General features: G+C 37.3%; 1 protein-coding gene across 1 annotated transcript in view; it reads right to left on the bottom strand.

The window, feature by feature from the left end:
- The window catches only part of SYNE1 (spectrin repeat containing nuclear envelope protein 1), a 280,833-nt gene that overhangs the window by 106,595 nt on the left and 159,373 nt on the right, over positions 1-14,865 (bottom strand). The window contains exons 74-84 of the mRNA XM_058801698.1: positions 14,280-14,456; positions 12,332-12,597; positions 9,369-11,529; positions 8,855-9,192; positions 8,045-8,189; positions 6,835-7,053; positions 5,714-5,976; positions 4,045-4,210; positions 3,581-3,736; positions 3,232-3,384; positions 677-859 (exon numbers count right to left, since the gene is read on the bottom strand). Of these exons, the coding sequence (XP_058657681.1) occupies positions 677-859; positions 3,232-3,384; positions 3,581-3,736; positions 4,045-4,210; positions 5,714-5,976; positions 6,835-7,053; positions 8,045-8,189; positions 8,855-9,192; positions 9,369-11,529; positions 12,332-12,597; positions 14,280-14,456 (4,227 nt within the window). The remainder of the gene's footprint in view (positions 1-676; positions 860-3,231; positions 3,385-3,580; positions 3,737-4,044; positions 4,211-5,713; positions 5,977-6,834; positions 7,054-8,044; positions 8,190-8,854; positions 9,193-9,368; positions 11,530-12,331; positions 12,598-14,279; positions 14,457-14,865) is intronic.

The raw sequence follows: 14,865 nt of genomic DNA, 5'->3' as shown, positions 1-14,865 counted from the left end.
GAATATTTTGAATTTTTCTTCTGGAAGCAAATTCATGCATGCAGAAAGGAGAACTCATAATTTATCGGGGTATTGATGGCGGAACCATAGAAAATCCATTTATTTGCTTTTAGCTGGAGGTTTTGGGAGCTAAGAAAAGTAAGGGAAAAAAAAGACAAAGATTTTCAGAGACTTTGAACCACAGGGGATCCATCTTTATGAACACCAAAATATTGCATAAATATAATGCATTATTGGGGCCATTGTATATAGGCTTTTCTGTTGAATGTACAAGTTATATTTAACCTCTATGGATTGGGACTAAAGCAAAATATTTTTTTTTAATTTTGCTTTTAATGCTGCAAATATAGGTAAGAATGACAAAACAGAGAACCTGAGAAGCACAATGAGGTACTATTTCCAGCATGCTACTGTTTGTGAGATCTACAATCGTTTTAGGACACCAAAGGAACCAAACAGCAGGTGATTCATGCAAGAGGGTGTTAAAGTAGCATCTGAGAACTATTTTACTCTCTGATTTGACCTGTGTCTCCTTGGAATGTGACAAACCCTGACAAATAACAGGCAGATGTGTCAAGGAATGCCCTGTCTGGCATAACTCCAGGATAAAAAATGAGATGTTTCCATGCTTCCTCTGGTTCTGAGAGGAAACAGCAGGAAGGATTTAAGATCATACCTGACTGAGCTTGGCTGCTCTGTACTCAGCCTGCCGTACGGTCTGCTGGTGCAGTGCAGTGAGTTTCCCTATCCTGTTAGCCAGCTGCTTAGCCAGGGGTACGTTCTGCTCTGCAAAGTCCTGGACTGATGCATCTAACTCCAACAGCTTTATATTGCAGCTGTCCAACTCGTCACCAAGGATCTAGGCAGAAAAACAATAAAATCAGTGATCCAGGAAGTGGTAGCTTTTTGGTTGATTATTTCTAGTCCAACTTGCAACTTTTATAGCCTGTCCAAAGTCTCCATATTTTTTTCCATTTTTAAGCAGGAAAGCAGAACAGCAGGATATTTGGTAATCTCTGAAGTATGTGCCATTACTCTTTCTCCTCTGACTTCCTGGCTGGAATGGATAACCGTTTTCCCTGCCGTAGCCAAAGACTGAGTCACTTCAGTGTGACATTAACTGTTCTCAGGCATCTTTCTGGGTTTCTTTCTGAAACCAATTGTCAGCACAGACTGCCATGACAAGGAGTTTTGTTTATTTGAAAAGGGGTTTGTTTTATTGCTGTCTTAAAGTATAAGTTTATAAACTCAGAAGAATGTAGTTACTAATTAATGGATTATGAAAACTTTAATTTGAAACTTGCTTTTTCATAGCATGATCTTGATGCAGGAGCAGTCTGATTGTGCTAGAGTGTTTCAATAGAAACACAGTTTAAAATCAATTTTTCCTATCATAGTCACAATTATTTTGAAAAGGAAGTCTAAAAAGTTTTTCAAGTTTCCCATAGATTCAAAACATACTCTTGGGCTACAGTTTCTTAAGAAGATGCTACTGGGTATTTTTGTATTTGTTTTTTATATCCAAGGTGTTAAAAATTCATTGTTTTTGAAAAATAAAAACAAGAAGTCACAGAATCATAGAACAGGTCAGGTTGGAGGGACCACAGTGGGGTCATCTGGTCCAACCTCCTTGCTCAAGCAGGGTTGTCCCACAGCACATGGCACGGGATTGTGTTCAGAAGGCTCTTGAGTACCCCCAGTAAAGGGAGACTCCACAACCTCTCTGGGCAACCTGCTGCAGTGCAAAGACACTACACAGTAAAGAAGTTCTTCCTCATGCTCAGGTGGAACTTCCTGTGCATCAGTTTCTGCCCATTGTCTCCTGTCCCACTGCTTGGACAAACAGCCTAGCCTGTCTCAAATTATTTCTACAAATTTAAACTGCAATCATTCACAACACTGCTATAGGTGCCTCAAGAAGTGACTTCAAGCTCTTCAGGTTAGGGCTGTCCTGGCAGACACACCTCAGAGTGCAAGATATGATCAATCATCATGACAAGTCAGTATTATTCCACAAATTTGGAGACAAAACTGTCTACATGTAGACACAAAGACAGATGTTAAACTTCTTATCTAAATACAAAGACACACACATTACAGCAAGCATAAATAAATGCATTTACTACAGATACTATGCAGAATTTATATGCTGTTTGTGAAGGAAGGATCCATTTGACTTGAGTCACATGGATTTAAAACAAATTTTTATTTTATTTTTTAACAATCTGTTTCAATGTTAATATAAAAATATTTACTGCTGTAACCAAAGCCAACCCAGTCTCAAGACTATCAGCTAAATGCATAAAAGCAGTTGGAACATTACTTCATCTCCAGTGACAGAGAGTTTTAATTTATGCAACATAAGAAAGCAGATTTCACTGATTTTCTGCTTTCTGACTGAAATCAAGGAGATACACCAGGGATATAGTTTAGTGACACTTCCTGTAAAGTAAACAGTACTTTGAAACATCTTGAGCATCTCATGAAAATAAACAGATAATTTGTGACATACTAGTCATACTAAATCTTCTCCTACTTTGTATGCCTTGCTTAATTTCAGACAGTAATTCAGTCAAGTTTATCTTTGACTACTTAAAATAACAAAGCAACAAAAAAAAGCCCCAAACACTCAGCCAACCCCTTTTCCATCTCTCTTCTCCCCAAAATCCCTTACTCTCGTATGGTAATCCTGATTTGGCCATTACACTTCAGTACAGATGATTTTTCCTGAGTGTGGTACACACCTAAGATTAAGAAAACCTTCAAAAATAACCAAGAACCCTTTGCACTACTCTTAATTGCATGAGTAGTACTTTACCTCGTTGTTGAATAAATGTGAGATGGGCTACAAGTAAAATTCTATGGATCTATTTATCATAAATAAAGAATGATCTTTTCAGTACAGACAAGAACAAGGAGCAGTCTGAAGGTTCCTCAGGCTTTCCCAGATTGGAGTCATACTCATTACTGAAAAGGAACTGTGAAATTTTGTCCATCTGACTTTAACACTCAGCTTCTTCCTTCAAATTCTGTTACCTGTGTAGGCCAGTTTGCAAAGACTATAGCTTTAAAAATCTCCCCAGTCAACCCTCATTTCTGTATAAGTCTTCTGTTGAACTATATTAACAAACTGTGTTCTCCAAGTCTTCACAAACAACAGTTTGGTATGAAGTGAGCTTCCCAATTCAGAAAAATTTATGGCATAACCACATAAGGAAAGCCTTGTCTTACCTTTTGTTCAAGTTTAGCTTTTGTTATATCATTTGTTTTCTTTTTCAGTTTGGAAAGAATGGTATTTAGTTCATTTGCTATCCCCTGGATTTTCTGATCAAACTCTTGATTCAATGTTTTGATTTGCTGAGTTTCTCTTTCTTTGGTTTGAATCTGTCAACAATAAGAATTAAATTCAATAATCAGAAATCACTCCTTAAAAGAAATTAATTTTCAGTTAACTTTAATTCTAAGGATGAAGGTAATAAAACTATTCTGTGTTGCCACAGTTTGGCCACAGCAGGATTCCAAGTTATAAAGCCCGAAGAAAGACTATAGATCTGCCTGGCACTTATCTACTGCACTTTACCTGATCCTGCACAGTAACAAGGGCCAGTCCAACTTCTGCTAAATGAAGAGAGAGTTCAGAAGGCAAAATGGTATAAAGCCCCAAGTATTTATTCTGCTGTTGTTCAGCCAGTTTTTCAACAGCCTGGCGATGAGTAGTAACTTCACCAAAGAGAGACTAATGACAGAAAAAAAGTATTGTTAAGAACAGTGAGAATACATCTTAAACATCTTTAAAATAAAATATCACAGTCCATCATCTACTTCATGCTTTATTAATTTGTCTAGTGGGTTACTAAAAAGCTCGTTTTACTAAACGATTACCATATGAATATCATCTTAGTAAACAATTACTAAATTAATATCGGATTATTAAATTAATATAGTCTAATTTGAATTTGTAGTGGTTTTGAAACTATTAACATTCACTAGCAGATTAAAATGAAGATAAATATTGTGATTTAGAAGTTGACAAATGTGGCCTACCTGGAGCTCCTGGAGTTGAATGTCCACTTCCGCATCAGGGCTTAATAAATACTCTTTTGTTTCCTGGATCCAGGACTTCACAATATTAATCTCTGCTTCAACCTCCTCACGCTCCTTCAGCTCCTGTTTGACCATCTTCATGCCTTTTTTAACTTTCTGTTGCATACTTCAGAAAGAAAGAAACAGTAACTATTTGTGAAGAATTAAGCAATGTCTAAAAACACTGCTTGGTCAAAACATGCTGAACAATAAAGATAATGATTAAGAGCACCACATCCAGAGAAATAAATTTAAATAAATTAAATTTTTCATGTCCATTCTTTGGTTTTATATGTTTGGACATCAGGCATGCAATTCTTTTGAAAAAATGCTAATGTATACAATAGATTTCCCTACATCTGAGCTTATCACCACAGAATGCCCTGATTGTTTGTAGAGGCAATTGCAGGGCATGAACTAGGATTATTCACTGTCATTCTAAAAGAAACTACTAAACTAGGTCAGAAAAACTGCATCTTACACTTGTTTATTTCTCTACACTAATTAGATAGCACGACAATCTGCTCTGATATTGATATCTAGAATGCAAAATAACATAAATTCCACTCCTATTGATGGGATTTGAGTTGGCAGAATACTTAGGTTAAGTTATGGATCAAGTATCTAAACATGGCCTATTTCCACACTTGCACTAAGACAGAATTCCTGCACTTTCCTCAAGAACTTGGATCTCCTGTAAAAAAATGAAACCTCATTGAAAGTTCTATTGGATTACTCATAGCTCTTATACATGTGACATGGATCTTTCATATTTCCATATTTAATTTATGTTTGCATAACCTTGCAAATATGAATCATGCCTTATTTACATGAGCAGGAGGTCATCACAGACCCTATATCTTAGAAACCAATTTTAAGTAAGTGAAAAACGGATTTGTAAAATTTTCTACAGGGATTGCTATTCTACTATAATTATTTATAAACACACACAATAAACTTTGTACAGGCTTGGTGCAGGGTTTACAATTTTGTCATTTCTCATTTTAACTTGTTTTCCAACCATGGAGATCCACTTAATGGTATCTTAGTGTAGTTATGAGGTAGAAATGTGTCTTAAAACTTAACATAAAACTTCCTGTTTTCTACATGACAGGGACATGTTCTTCATTTACATAAACATTTGCATAGCCTCAAGGTGAAAAATTATGTTTCATTTGCATATGCTCTACATTCCTCTGTAAATGTCATACAGGACCTACTTTTAGTACCTAAGTGCTTCAAACAAGTGAAACAAAGTGATAAACTAATAAAAGAGGACACGTAAAGATAAATGACCACTGTTAATGTGAGAAACAATGGAAGTATTTAAAATCAGTTAGAATTTTAATACAGTTTATGCAGCTTTTATGTAAGTTAGTATTATTATGCAAGGCAAGAAATAATTATTTTTAAAAGCATACTCTTTCTGAAGGAAATAAAAAATAATGGCAAAAAAGGTATTTCAAGATTAATTAAAAGTAATTTTAAATTAAAACTGATGCTTATTTAAAAAATAATAGCTAATATTTATTTAGGCATGTTAGTTGTTAATTATATTAAAATGATAAGTTCTTAATAATGAATTGCAAGGTAATATTCTTTTGCTGAATCTTTTAAAATATTTCCTTACTTGTGGCATCGATCTTGCATTGCTTTGATTTCTTGCATAACTGGTAGTTCCTTCTGAGATGGAGGCTTTACCTCCACATCCTGAAGCATGCTGAGAGCATGCTGTTTGAGCAGGCCCAAAGATGACAGCTGGTGGTCCACCTCCAGCAGGAAACTGCCATGGTAATCCAGGAGTTCCAGGAGCTCTGTCTTGGATGCCTTTTCCACTGAGCTTTCTGGTAAGCGACCTTGTAGCTGATCTATAGCTATGGTGGCTTTCTGAATCTATGGAAAGAGATGCAGTCTTGTCAATAATAAGATTACAAAAGAAATTAGTACAACTGACACTGAAAGGTGCTAGACCCAGTCCTGCACATTTAGATTTTATAAAACATTTGTGGTATAGGGCTTGTGCTCTACTGTGCCAGATCCTTTGCACTTCACAGGTGATCAGGACTTGCTAAGGGATTTTTTTTTGGTCCAATTATGGGTGCCTTCTTCTAATCTTTAGCATTTATTAAATTTATTTCCATAGGAACTAGAGCTCCACCCTGGGGTACACCCATATTTGGTACAAGTCATGCATTTAACAAAATGATTATCCTCATTCCTAGAGAACCTGATATCTGGGCATGAATAATGGACAATGCCAGCTAAGGAGATTGAGGTAGGATATAATGGGAAAAGAGATATGGTCAATGAGCAGTGACAGGCACTAGCCTCACTGTTACACTTAAAAGGAGCAACTTCATATTTTTCAGGGGAAAAAAAAAGAAGAAAAAAGAAAGATAGGAGAAAGAGAGAAAAAAGAGAAAAGAGGAGAAGAGAGAAGAAAAAAAAAGAGGTTAACATAATCTAGACCAGAACATCTGAGGAAAGGAAACAGAGAAGAATATAAAGAAGCACTAGAAACCAAAACAACTCTGTATGTACTATACATTGTATGCATTGAGAAGAACAGTCCAAACTTTGGAGGCAATGATTCTAAACCTGGATCTTTCACAGCTATGTTTTTCTGAACTGAGAAAAAAAATCAGTTATTCCTGCTATCAGTTTTCTCTACTGCAAGGTGATTAATAAGACAGCAAGCATAATCAATGAAAACCTATGTATAAGGGAGGATTTACCAAGACTAGAATTTACCTTATCATTAAAAGCCTTCCATTCCTGCACTGCATCTTCCAAAATTTTCTCTTGTTCCTGGGCCACATTCCTGAGCCGTGTCCAGCGCTGCCAAACTGTTGTCATGGATCTACTTATAGATGCTTTACTGGCATCATTGCTGATTTTTTCCAGCTGTGAAGCCTTTTCTTCTAGGGCTGTGATGTTCTCATGGAAAGAATTCACTATGGACACGAGAGTCTGAAAAAGCAAAAATAAGCACTGTTTTCCTTTTCCACAAGCCAACTCATCAGCATTCAACATGCAGGTAAGGTGAACCACCTCCATCCACTGCAGATGAAAGGAGGTATTGCATTTCAAGTGAGGTGGCTAGGTCTCACTTTATTTCTATTTCATAGACAATATATTAGCTACAGCTGCTTGGTCCAAATGCTGGAAGCAGCAGAAATCTGGCGTAATCAGCTTTTCTCTTCCTTGATAGCCCTTCAAAAGGGATGAAAATAAGCATTCAGAGTCCTTCTCATAGCAAGGACTGACTTCTAAACAGTCTAAAAATGGAAGAAGCAATTCAGGTGTTTAAGTGTACATTTATGTCCTGTTAATCTTTAACAACTTTTTAAATGCCCAAGGATTTGAGGACACCTTCATTAACCTGGCAGACATGACATTACTCTTAGGGGAGATTCTTGATTTCACTAGACACAGCTGGCAGCATGCCTGAAGTGTCACTGACTGTCTGTATTAAGGCCACTGAGTAGTACCTGAAACATGAGCAAGTATGCTATATTTTTTAAGCTATATTTCTTGCTTTTAGACTAAACAAGAGTTAATATTAAACTCCAACTCTTCATGTCCTAGTAAACTCTTCCTGTCCTGTTCCATGATCAAAAGTAGATGGATGTTTCTATTGATCTGAGTTTCTTGAAGGATAATTTTAGGGTTTACAGACCCACGGCTTTTAGGAACCTCCTGACTCTTTGCACTTCTCTACAGTCATAGGCACATAGATAACAAGCTGAAAAGTGATTAAAGGTATCTGTCTCAATCATCCCACAAATAAAATGTGTGTTTTGCACAGCACTAAACATGTCTTGGTGTGTTAAGACACCATTAAGTACTACAGGTAAAGATCTAAAAACTTAAATTCATGTTATCACAGGTAGGGACCTACATATTATACATTCATTTTCACTTGAAAGAGAAGGATTTAATGCAACCACCAGTATCTTACCTTATGTGTTAGCAATTTCTCTTCTGCTTCATGAGAAGAAGCAGCTTTAGCTACTGAAAATTCAGATAATTTTTTCTCAGCATCATTCATCACTTCAATCACCTTCTGCCTTGATGTCTGGTACTCCTGCCACTTGGAAGCACACCTTAAACAAAAACAGTTCCAGAAAGAACAACTTAATGCTATATAAAAACATTTGAACATCAGAAATATTATTGCACCTAGTTTCTAATGCAACTGCTTAATTTTGCTGTTACACAGTACTTTCCAAGAAGACGAAAGATTATTGGAAAACAGCATACATAGAAGCATATGCTCCTGATTTTCAGCTATGCCTTACAGAAAACACAGCTGAACATTTAGTAGGCCTCATCTGACTTTTCCTCAGAGTCTGCCTATGTTGTGGTTTAATCCTACCAAAACTTATGGGATTCAGAACATTCAGGAATAATAAGAAACATAGTTATGTTTGTTAAAAAGGTATTTCCTTTTAGTTCAAAGTAACTGCTTCAATTTCATTTATTTGTGCATATGTCTTCTGTCAGGTGAAACATAGGACAATTATTCCCTACTCTTCTTCTCTGTGCTGTTCCAAGCTTAATATAATTATACCAGAGCTCCTTTAAAATCACACAACTAGTCAGTCAAGGGCAGAAAAGAAAGCAGAATCCAAGAGCTCTGATTCCCCAATATACACTTCTCTCAAAAGTAGCACAGATATTTAAAAACATCAACTAATGTTCTGATTTCTTTCATTACCAACAAGGCAATCTTAAAATGAAGGAAGAAAAAAAAAAAGAAAAACTATACCTTTGTAACTGCTCTTGCTGGGTTTTGGCTTCTTGCTGTGTCCCTTTGGCCTTTTCCTCCAATGCAGCTACATTCTGCACCAGCTGTTCGCTTGCTGTGGCTTGTAAAAAGGGCTCTATCTCAGACACAAGGCCTTGTAGCACTTTCAAGTGATCACTAAACTGACTTTCTGTGCTGAAAAATTCAACATGGTTCTTTAGATTCTCCTCAGAGTTCTCAACATCTAGACCATTTCTTGCTAACTGAAGAAATTCCTGAGCATCTTCCAGCCAGTCATTTGCTATCTGCATCACTTGGTAGTACCTTTGGCAGAGGCTGTATACTTTATTCAAGGTAGCCTGAAATAAAAGGGAGAGTCACAAACATAAAATCACAGAAGCCTGCATAATTTAAAAAACCAAGACAGTAGGCTTACTAAAATGAGTCTTTTTGTGATGATTGTAAAGATCAAGCCACAGAATCATCTTTTTTAGCTTTGTTACCAAGAAACTAATGATGGTTTGGGTGGACTAACCTGTCTCATATGTATAGCTTCTTGAACTTCACCATCCAGTTCTGCCAGCTCAGCAAGAGTGTTTTCCAGGTCAGCAGGTATCAGCTCCTTTGCTTTCATGTAGCGCTCTTTCTCTTTATTGCTAAGGGCATTCATTATTCTGAGGCTTGACTGCACTTCTTCCTGATGTATCTGAACCTTTCGGATTTCTTCTTGGATGTTTTGCAGTTTGAGGTCCAAACTTAATGTTCCATTAAGTTCTGTTTTCACCCACCTCAACCACTCAAGTGAGCGGCAGATCTCTGTCTTGAAGTCAATGCTCTGCACAAGTCTGCTCTCACACTCCATCACTGTGTCAACAATGGCAGAATGCAAAGACTTCAGCTTCTCTTGCCAAGCCTTAACTTGGTGATTTGTAGTCTCATAAGCAGATGAGTCAACCTGAGGAGAAAGGGCTTCTAGATGTTCAGTTATTCGCTTCAGAAGACTTCCTGAGTCTTGCAAGCTGCCCACCAGAGAATGATATATTTTCAACTTTTCTTCTATTGGAAGAGTTTCTTCATTCACCTTAACCTGCTCCTTTTTCACTGTCTCTAGTTGTGCCTCAAACTGCATACACATCTTCTCATGCTCCTGGCATGCTTCTATTGTGTCATCCAACAGGTTGATTTTCTGTTCTATTTGCCTCTTCAACTTGTGATATAGCGTGGCAAGTTTTAACATCTCATCTGGCTGCCAGGGCTGGCCAGTGCTTCGAAAAGCCTCCTTCTTCTGGTTCAGTTCATCCACTGCTGCAGCAAGGCTTGTGGCTTCATCTAAGAGATCTCTGTAGGCTTGCTGGAGTGACACAGCTTCTTTGGCTGAAACAGCAGCTGGAGCTTTGTCCATGTTAATAAACTGGTCTTCCAGCTCGGTCAGAGCTTTACTTGTCAACTCAATCAAAGAGGCATACTCTTTTCTGGCATAAATTGCTTCCTGAACCTTATATAATTTTTCTTTTGCCAGAGCAGTGACAATATTGAATTGCTGAGGGAGACTGTTAAGTTTTTCATCTAGATAAGAATGATCCACTTCATTAAGTGATGGTAGAACTTCTTGGCCATCTCTTTGCAGTGCAAGTAGCAGATTTTCATATTCTGGAGATTGCTCAAGAATCTGTTGATATTTTGCCAGCTGGCTGTATAACTCAGTGTTAGAATTCATTACATTGACTTCTGGGAATGTGACAATATCAGCTTGTTTTAGCCAATGGCAAACTTTATCCAAATCTTCTTTAAAATATTTCCTGGAAACAATATTTTTCTCCAGTTCTAACAATCTCTGGTTACACTTTTGTAAAACAGTGTCATACACATTCTGTAGTTCTTGCAGTTTACCTAATACCTCACTCTTTTCTTGATTTGTTGCTTCTTTCATTAAATCCCTTCCTTGAGCCCACAACCCTGTGACCTCATTTTGATAGGCCTTCAGATTAGCCTGGGTATTCTTACAAGTCCTGATCTGTTTATTCACATCTTCTGGCAAAAGACAAATATGTTCGGGAAACATCACCTTTTTCTCATGCTGGTGAATTTGGTTTGTAGCCTCAAAGACTGCCATGAGAAACTGGGTCTTTTCAGACAGTGCTTTATTCAGGTGTTTTCTCCGCTGGCCAACCAGATCACTGAGACAAGCCACATGGTGCTGGGCATCAGACACTGTTTTCTGCAGTTCTTGCCTTTCATTGAGCCCTAGGTTGGTCATCACCCTGTCAGCATCCTTCACAAGCATCTTCAGAGCAAGCTGTTTGGCTTCAAGCTCACTGCAAATGGTAAGATGATCCATGAGAAGACTCTGAGCCATATCTGGAGGAGGGCTCTGTTTAAGAGCCTCTGAGACACTAGGTTGCTGTTCCTCCACCCATTCCATTAGTTCCTGAAATCTGGAATGCACCAAGCTGAGCTCTTCTAAGGTTGAAACAGAGACTTGAATTTTCCGTTTGACAAGGTCCTCCAGCTGAGTCCAGCGTTGTTCAAAATGACTGAATTGCTCCTTTACTAATTCTTTGTCATCAAGATTCAAGTGTTCTATCATCTTCTGCTTCTGATCTTTCAAATCTTCCAGAGCAAATCTCCTTTCCTGTAGTGCAATTGCCAGTTTCTGCAAAGCTTCAAGGTGCACATTTGTACTTTCAGCATCAGATCTGTTATCAAAAAGGACAGGACAAAAATGAGTTATTAGATGCTATTCAGCACAGGCTTTTAAAAGAGGTCAGGATTAATTATAAGCCCACTGCATACTGAAATCAATATGATATAAAGACCTACAGTTTTCAAATTCACTTGAAGGTAACAGCCTTGAACATTAATTTAAAAACTTCACAAATGTATTAGTTTCCCCTTCATCTGCTGAATGGTCATCAGGCTGACCATACACATTTACATGAATACAGACCATACTGATTATATTGCACATATGAAGAACAGCAAGTGTTGAGGTTGAAGTGAATCTTGTTCCATGGCAGTGAGAGCAGCAGCAATTCACTCACAATTTTACTCACAGCTGGTGTGCTTATCCTTTGCAAAGCAGCTGCAAATATTTAGGAGTAGTTACTAAGCTTTAATATAATAGTCTAACAGATATAACATAGTGAAATAGATATAATGCAGTGAAAATGAACCAGTGAATGAACCATGAATTCATGGACCACCACAAATGAAAGTGTTTAAATGAAATAGTCAACATTCTTGAAATATCAGAAAATGCTATACCCTGAGACAGGATCAATCAGTGCTTGTCTTAAAGACAAACACTAAAGATCTGACCTGTCAAACTCTCTTCATCTCAACAGAAAGGATTAATTGCCTGATAATTAATAAGGGAGGTGTGCTTTTAATTAAGTATGCAAAAGGGGATTTTTAGTGATTCCCACTTACAGACACTCTGTAAACAGATCTTTCAGCACATATGCACAGTTTGCTTTGTAGATGCAACTCCTTTTTTACCTAGCCAGGTTGTCCCACTCTTTTGTGAGCTTTTCCAGGAGAACTTCAACAACATTCATGCGATCATGGTAATCCCTTGTCCTCTGCAGATCCTCCTCCCTCTGCATGAGCAAATTATGTGCCTGAAGGCAGAGGTCCAGCCACTGGTTGCTCAGTTCTCCTATTTCCTTGTGTTCTGATGATTCCTGTCCTTGGGTTAGTTTGTTCATTTTCTCAGTCACAGAGGTGAGAGCTGACTGCTTAGACTGCAACTTCTGACTGAATTCCTGAAAAAGATACAAGTAAAACCCAATATAATAACATGCATTCAAAATTATAAAATGGAACTTAAATAGAAGCTGTGAAATAAATAAATTACATATGAACTAATTATCTGCTCAGGAAAATGCTCTGCAGATGTAAATTGGAAGCAGTGCTTTCACTCCTCTCCAAACCCTCCTCCCCATCTTCTCACGTGAAGACAAGTTGGTAATAGATGCTAAAGCAAGCCAGAGGAGTTTCTAAGTGCCAGTGATAAAAACAGAACTCATGATCAAGTCACATCCTGTTGTCCAGGCTTCTGGACTAGCACAGCCCCACCATACACTAAAACAGGCAAGGTAGTCTTGAATCTCACAAGAATAATTCATTTCACCAGCACTATTACTAGCTTTTTTTTTTCCTTTTTCATTAGAGACTAAAAATAGGAAGCAGAGTCCATGAGTCAGTGAGACTCCATATCTGTACTCTATTGTTCCTATTGCTGTAACAGCAACCATTACCACTGTCACTATTGAAACAAAACCATGGATTACCTAGGTATGATTAATAACTAGTAACTGAAGGAGTTCATCTGCATACATGTGCTACCAAATAAGAAGTCAGAGAGATCCCAAAAAGAAGAATACACAATATACTGACAACTAAAACTAACCAAATATTTTTCAGCCCTTACACACTAAGGTAAGTATCTTTTTCTACATTCTAGTTCCAGTAACTATAACTAAACAAGCACACCCATCTCCAGCTCTGCCTCATTCCTCTTCATGACAGCTTCAAATGGAGCTAGGCATCTTCCTTTACCAGGGGAAATGATTAGGAAGAAAACACCTTGTGCCACATCTAACAGTACAGTGGGTGTCTCCCTTTCATTATAATCCAAAGTTACTGACTGAAAGAGTGAAGAAATAGAGACTCCTTCTTCTTCTTCTTGGATTCTCATGATAGCTGATATAACAGCTTTCAGTCCAGATTGTGCTGAGGCATCTTCAAAGGCTTTGACTTTGTTCCAAAGTGTCAGTAGAACAGAAACGGAGAGGGAATGCTGTTGGCTTTTCACCTAACTCTTGGCACATCAGAAAAGTAATGCAAGCAAGGTCTAGACCAAAAATGCAAAACCCACATATTTAATAATTTGTTAAAGAAATTATCTTTTTGTGCATTTATTGGTATGTGCAGTAACTGATGTGTACAGAATGGTCATAAAATGTCTCTTTTGGAATGAATGAAAGAAGATATGAAGGTATTTGTCTCATTAATTAAATTGTGTTTCTGTCATACCTCTTCTTAGAGATCAGCAATACCAAATAGTTTCACTGACTAATTTTGAAATACTTCTAAACTATTTAGAAAAAGAATTTAGCAAGCACAATTTGTAAATCTTATCTTCAGGTCCACTGTGATCAGCATTTAGTCTACTCTAACAGCAAATGCAAATCAGATCAGGAGGCTGACAGTTGTCTATTATTAAAAAAATAAAGCCAGAAAAATACCAAAGTACAGTTTTCTGCTCTCCAAATCACCCTGCAGCATCAACAAGGAAACACTCTTTCCTCTATGTTCTCTGCTCTTGTTTAGAGCATATTAGTCACTGTATGCAGTACATGCATATAATATAAATCATAAAAAAATATCAGCCACAGGATGAACTTCTTCCTTACCTTCTATTCTTAACCCAAAGTCTCCTTACCTTAACCTGGAGTACCATATTCTGGGCAATATTTAGCTCCAACTCTGCCCGTCTCCTTTTTAAATTCTGTACGTGTTGATCCGCATCCTGGAAATATATCCAGAGCTCAGCCTTCAACTGTTTGATCTCTTCCCAACCTTGAGACAAATACTGTGAGTGCATTATCTGTTGCTCAATCTAGAAGAAAAGAAATGGAGCAGGAATGCTTTAATTCATCTATTTTTGGAGAATGGAGGATGAATATCATTCTTCCTCTGAGCACAATACTGTACAAAAGCAATTTCTGCACCAGATTCTGAAGGGGCTAACATTATCCAGAAAATGAGCCTTAACCTTCAAAAGTCACAAAAATTGTACCTATCAAAGGAAATATAGGTGGAAACAACAACAAAAAAGAAATTAACAATCATTCACCCTTGAGAGAAGCAAGTAAGTTTATGAATGTTTGTATTTCAATGTTCTTTGTCCTCTGTTAAAGCTTAAATTATTTGTATAATTTAGTCTACTGCATGCCAAGACTACTGCTAGAGTGCACCCTACATAAAAGTTTCAACTAAATAGTTCAATTTAATATGCTTAGCCCAGT

This window comes from Ammospiza caudacuta, chromosome 3 (genome assembly GCF_027887145.1).
Source record: "Ammospiza caudacuta isolate bAmmCau1 chromosome 3, bAmmCau1.pri, whole genome shotgun sequence".
NCBI classification, from domain to species: domain Eukaryota; kingdom Metazoa; phylum Chordata; class Aves; order Passeriformes; family Passerellidae; genus Ammospiza; species Ammospiza caudacuta.
This window is presented reverse-complemented; position numbering and strand designations above follow the sequence as displayed.